Below are 5,975 nucleotides of genomic sequence, written 5' to 3'. Positions count from 1 at the left end.
GGGGGGGGGGAACCGAGCTCCCTATCCCAAAGTGGCGAACCACTTCTAGCAGTAGTAGGGGCACGCACAAGCAGCGAAGGAAGGCGAGAGCAGATCACCACAGCCGACATCGGCTGCCAGAACAGAAATATAGAAAAGATACACCCAGCGCAGGTGACGCGGAGTCTCCTTTTACCCCCCCCCCCTATCTTGAGTCAACGCTGGACGCAACCTTTTTGAAACGTCGAAAGTGCCGAGGACAAGTTGGAACGGGCTATTGTGCTCTGCAGGCAGATGCGTTTCGCATTGACTTAAATGAGGGATCAGCGCACAGTACCGAAAGATGTGTAAATTCATTTTTTTTTTGCGCACCCAGCAAAAGATTGGCTTCGATTTCAACCTCTGCGTGTTCGCTTCGTGAAAACGCTCTCTATTTTTTGCCTTTCCCTCCCTCGGAATTCCACTGGTAGAGGACATTCTACAGCAAGCGCATCCTAATTCAAACTCATGCAGGCGAACACAAAACGAGAACGCGCTGTTTTCTTCCAAACAGCCCCGAGGGGTGAGCCCTCACTTCGTCCTCCTGTACTTGACAGCATATTCTCACGTAGCTTACTCCAATATGCATAGTCAATTTGGAGAACCCTTAGGTGCCGCACCTCTTAGCCAAGCAGGTACACTTGCCATTCATGCTCTACTTCTATTGTTCCTGACATCTCTGTTTATGGTGGATGCGGCTATTCACTATGTATGCCTTTGTGTTGGCTCTGGGTTACGAAAGCATATTAGCCACGTTTCTAAGTTTGGCAAGGTAGACATGAGGCGTAGCCTGCTACTTTGCCTGCACTCGACCCCCATATGTCTCCTGAGTGCAGGAAAGCTGTCGCAGTATGAGCAAGAGGCTTACGAGTCACACCGCCGTTTCACGGAGTCACAAACTTACCCTGGTCCGATTAGGGCGGCAACTCCTGGTGATACACGATTTTACATGGGAAGTGCTGAGACTATTTTGCGGGAAAACGAGCGGCACTACTGGCGTGCTGTCATTGATGATCCACACGTGCAACACCTTGTGCCTCTGCGTATTCGCTTCAAAACATTCATCTGGGTCACTAGTGGGTGGGAGCAGCGGATGCAAATCGTGCAAGTGATGATACAGCGCGATGCAACCATTGCCGAACTCATGCAACAGGTAAGGATTGAGAATCAGTCGCCCTATTTGTGCATATCTTCATTTAAGCTGAGTATCGATGGCAAAGATTTAGATGACATGAAAACTCTTGCTGATTACGGTATCAGTGAATATTCTCGCATAGACGCTATTGAGGAAAACGATTATCTGCTACACACAGAAGCTGAGAAACCAAAGGATTGGAACGTGGATGAAATGACGGAGGATGTGCTGTTAAGGAGTCCGTACAAGGAGATGGCAATGCAGCCGCTCCCGAATTTGGCTCCACGCTACGAGGCAAAACCGAAGGGCTACCACGGAAAGAATGACTACAGTGGGATGAAGCAGTCGTCATGATTTTTGTACCGAAAGTGTTCTGGTGATTTGGCAGAGAAAAGCACCTACATCGATATATATACATATATATATATATATATATGTGTGTGTGTGTGTGTGTGTGCTCACATTTTGAGGAGTAACACCTCTCACATTGAACTCGAAAAAATTGCCAGTGATGCAGTCCTTTGAGTCATGCCCATTCTCTCTTTTTCAAATGAAAATGCCGCTAGTTGTTATGCATAAGAAGTTCTGCACCTGTTGTACTCACGACTTCTCAGGAAAGTGAGTGCATTTTTTTGTTTGTTTGCTAGTCGTCCGCAACAAATGGAAAACGAAACAGCAGATGGCTGCTTTTTTCTCCTTGTGTGCATTCTTACTTCCGTATTGCCAGTGGCCACGCTCCCTACTCTACCAGTATCTTCTCTTTTTCCGATTCGAGATAATTCGCTTCTGATTAGGCCCTTTCTCTCTTTACAGAGAAGTGAAATGGACGTCGATCAGCACACTGTGGCCACCATAAGCGAAATCGACCGAACACTCAGATCTCTTGGCATACAAGATGATTACCCAAGTACTCTTTCTCAGCCCTCCATTACTTATAGCCCTTTAGTTTCTGTAAGTACTGCAGTGACGCGAGCAAATGGTGCTGCACAGACGAACAGGTCGACCCGTGTGAGTACCGGTGTCCAAAAAAGCCCGTCATTGGTACAACAAGGTGTTCAACATTCTCCACAGCAACGTGTGACATCGTCTCAGACAGAAAACGAAACTGACACACAAGAGTGCTTTGAGAAAGTCGCGAGCTCAGTTGTATCTGTGAACGCTATATTGGAAGAGAAGCTTCAAGAACTCGAATGCACCTCGAATAAATTAGATGCACTTTTTGCAAAACTGACCAGACTGGAAGGTAATGCTAACTCAGCGACAAAGTGCTTGCACTTTTCACAACATAGATGGACGATATACATTCTGGAAAGGGAAGAGGTATCGACTCGAAGTGTTCTGCTCAACTGCGAGTCCAATACGCGGATAGAACTCATATCCCTCCTGTATGGCGAGCTGGTGCGTCTCGTTGCAGAATCCAAAGAACGAGTGCTATCAAAGCCTTTGAATGGGCTAAAAAGACTTCTTCCGAATCGTGTTATAGCAAATCCTAGCGTAGTCAAGGATACACCGAACAGCTCCCTCAACGATCTCACTGAGCTGCTGGATGAGTGCTGGCGAGTTCTAGGTGAATAGAAGTGCTGCATTTTACTCTCAAAAAGGATAACTACAAATTGTGCTGAATAAGGGTACGCCTGTTGTTGTTGTTGTTGTTGCCTTTTTGTCGGTTCATTGGTTGCTGCTGTTTGTTCGATCGATATACTTACATTTTGTACACGTGAGAACATTTCGTCTTTTTTGCAAAGAAAGGGCGAAAATAGGAGAGCGCTTTGTGCCATTTTTGTGACTGAGCAACGTTTATGTGTTTGACACTAAGATACCGCGTGCTCCTACAAAAACGTCTCGCACGACAGTCTCTTGCAATGACTTTCGTTATTATCGCAAATCCCACGTAAAGTTTTTCGTTGCGTGGTACTTCTCTTCATGTTTTCCTCCTCCATCGTTGAAAAAATGACTCGACTCGACCTCTCCTTTTTTTTTTCTTCGAGTTGTCCATGAATCTTAGAAGAAATGCTTTTGAAATAACAGTTTTCCCTTTCGTTCGTTTCAAGCTTAAGCCCATCTTCCCCATCAGCTTCTTATCCCATTGTCATCGAGAACTTGACATGTTTAACAACGATGCGCTCAAGTACGTTCTCCCCATCATTCCGGTGCGCCAAACGGAGAAGCCTGGTGTCAACTCGCAGGTAGAAGTGGATCTATCATCCTCCGACAAAAAGGCCGTCGGCAAAGAGCGTGATGCTTGCATCAAGCTCTTTGATGATTTTTATAAGCACCTGGTCCGGAAAGAGAACTCCGTAGATGATAAACTGAGCACAAGTGCGGGATGCGAGAAGTATGTGAAAGACCTTGTTGATAGTATTGATGAGTACACATCATTCCTTGCCAATATTGTTTCCAAAACGCCAAAGTTTGCGAGCCTTCAGTACTTTTACTGGAGCTCACCGCTTACGGACAAGCAAGAGATGGCGTTCGACGACTACCGATATGAGCTTCTTGGGGTGTACTACAACGTTGGTGCCATTCTCATGAACATTGCTCAGTACCTGCTTTGCGTGAGAGTAACAGTAGGAACACTCTCTTTCCTCGAAAAGGACGCCTACCGCGCCCTCATCAAGGCGTCTGCCTATTTTCACTTTTGCGCTAATATTGCCGATAATATGAAGGAGCACGAGATTGGTGTCGCACAGGTATCAATTCCTCTCGATGTAGAGAAGGAAATGGCTATTTTTCTGGAAAGCTTGGCACTTGCTCAAGCACAGGAAATCGGTGTGTCGAAGGCGTTCAGTGCTGATCCCAAAGAGAACACGGAAACAACTGCTCGTCTCAGCCACCAACTTTTTCTCATGTATGAGGCAGTGTGCACAAATGCCCGCACCATAAATACTCGCAGCAAAGCATTCGTGGATATTTCAACACTGTCTATCTTGAAGCGCGATATCTTCCACGCGCTTGCGTACCAGCATGCAGCCTCTCATCTCTTCAACAAGAACCCAGGATCTGGACTCAGCCTTCTGAACCAGGGACTAGAGCGCGCGACGATTGTGGAAGACTATTTGACAAAGTCTCAAAAGGGTAAGCTGAAACTTCCTTTCAACGCTGAGCGCTTTGTCGGACTGTGCACCAAAAACATTACGAACAACACGGAGCGCCTCAACAAAATAAACTCACTGGTTCACCGAGCCCAGCCCGATTCGACAAAAGCACCATTGCCGCCCCCACAGCCACTCGCGATTCGTCCAGATATCTCACTCTCCTTCCGGCTAGAAGGATAGCCCAACATACGCAGGAATACGTTACCCTCTGACAAAGAACAACGTATGTATGAGATCAGTTGTCTTCCCTTTCACTTCTCCACGCCCTGTTGTCATATTCGTATGAGTGTGTATGTAATCGCTTCCGCTGCTCTGGTGACGAGAGACCCACCTCAGTGCGTGGCACCCAGGGTCGAGTACCCCCACTCTGTGTGGGGAAGCCATGCTGCCCCCCTCCCTCCCCCCTATCCCTGCCAATGCGGAGCCGCCTCTGGTGGCGACACGGTCAAGCACCCACGACGTGGAGAGGTCAGAGCGATGCATCGCTGCTGATGTCGGCGGTGGGGTCCTGGTTGGCGCTGCGTCGGAGCGACCCGCGACACTGCGCACGTCTGTGCCACCCGCATGATGGGCCGAGTGCCAGCGTGGCTCGAGTGTGTCCCACCCGGCCCTCGCTGTCTAGTGCTCTGGGGAGCCTGCGCCACCCCGAGGGGTGCATCAGGTGGCGAGCGGCAGGATGGGGGAGCGGCGGTGAGGCAACCTGCGGGGCGTGGGTGGGTAGAGTCTGATGCAGGGGGGTCGTGCTCAGTTCGCTGAGTCGGCATTGCTGTAACGCGCGTGTGTCTACGGCTGCTTCGCACCACGCGACGGGTCTGCGACAGGCCGGGGGCCGAGTGGAGCTGAGCTGAGCTGATGGCCGCATGGCAGCGAATGGGCACGCTGGAGAAACACTCTTTTGCCGTTAGCGCTCGCCATATTGTGCTGAACCACACCTCTTTTCGTTTGTTTCGTGCTGTTGGTACTTCCATGCTCTGACTTATCCTTTGCGCTTTGCGTCGCCTTGCAACAGTGCCGTTTTTGAGAGACAAACAAACGGTGACAGGCCATCCAAACGTGCTACGAGACAGGCAACCGCTAGGGGAAACCTCCTGCTTGTTGGGAACGAGACACACGACGAGAAAAAAGTGGCTGATTGCCGCTCCCAAAAATCACAAATGCCTCTCATCGTGTGGTTCGGCAGGTCCGCTGCAACTCTTCGGCAACAATACGCTGCTTCATACCTTCGCCCATTTAAAAGACGTTCCAGTATGCGGAGGCGCTCACGCATCTCCTGCACAATTATGACTGCTCCTCTTGAACACATCGACCTCCATCTACTTCCTTCGCCGCCCATTAACTCATAGCTGAGCAGGATTTATTGTCCGGCATGTAAGCTTCTCCTCTGAAATACATTGACAACACCCTTCTGACTACATTTCTTTAACATTCCGCAATTGCCTACTTCAAGATGTTCGCCCGCTCCGCCATCCGCCGCTGGATCAACAGGGACACGAAGCTGATTGTCCAGGGCATGACCGGCAAGGCCGGCTCTTTCCACACGAAGGCGGCGATGGCGTACGGCACCAAGGTCGTGGGCGGCGTGAGCCCGAAGAAGGCGGGCACGACTGCGCTGGGGGTGCCGGTGTTCGCGACGACCGCGGAGGCGGTGAAGGCGACGGGCGCGACTGCGTCTGTGCTATACGTGCCTGCACCTTTGTGCGCGGCGTCGATCGAGGAGGCTCTGGAAG

The 5,975-nt window shown here is 49.9% G+C and overlaps 3 protein-coding genes across 3 annotated transcripts, besides 1 other annotated feature; all 3 read left to right on the top strand.

The window, feature by feature from the left end:
- Positions 1-601: 601 nt before the first annotated feature.
- LPMP_252250 (hypothetical protein) lies at positions 602-1,507 on the top strand (the record flags this gene model as incomplete). The annotated part of the gene is made up of 1 exon (XM_010701493.1): positions 602-1,507. The coding sequence occupies one exon, from the start codon at positions 602-604 to the stop codon at positions 1,505-1,507; it is 906 nt and encodes a 301-aa protein (XP_010699795.1).
- A 468-nt stretch (positions 1,508-1,975) lies between these two features.
- LPMP_252240 (hypothetical protein) lies at positions 1,976-2,728 on the top strand (the record flags this gene model as incomplete). The annotated part of the gene is made up of 1 exon (XM_010701492.1): positions 1,976-2,728. The coding sequence occupies one exon, from the start codon at positions 1,976-1,978 to the stop codon at positions 2,726-2,728; it is 753 nt and encodes a 250-aa protein (XP_010699794.1).
- Positions 2,729-3,258: 530 nt separating this feature from the next.
- LPMP_252230 (hypothetical protein) lies at positions 3,259-4,428 on the top strand (the record flags this gene model as incomplete). The annotated part of the gene is made up of 1 exon (XM_010701491.1): positions 3,259-4,428. The coding sequence occupies one exon, from the start codon at positions 3,259-3,261 to the stop codon at positions 4,426-4,428; it is 1,170 nt and encodes a 389-aa protein (XP_010699793.1).
- A 137-nt stretch (positions 4,429-4,565) lies between these two features.
- Positions 4,566-5,134: a repeat region.
- The last annotated feature ends 841 nt before the right edge of the window (positions 5,135-5,975 follow it).

Source organism: Leishmania panamensis, assembly GCF_000755165.1.
Source record: "Leishmania panamensis strain MHOM/PA/94/PSC-1 chromosome 25 sequence".
Classification (NCBI taxonomy): Eukaryota; Euglenozoa; class Kinetoplastea; order Trypanosomatida; family Trypanosomatidae; genus Leishmania; species Leishmania panamensis.
This window is presented reverse-complemented; position numbering and strand designations above follow the sequence as displayed.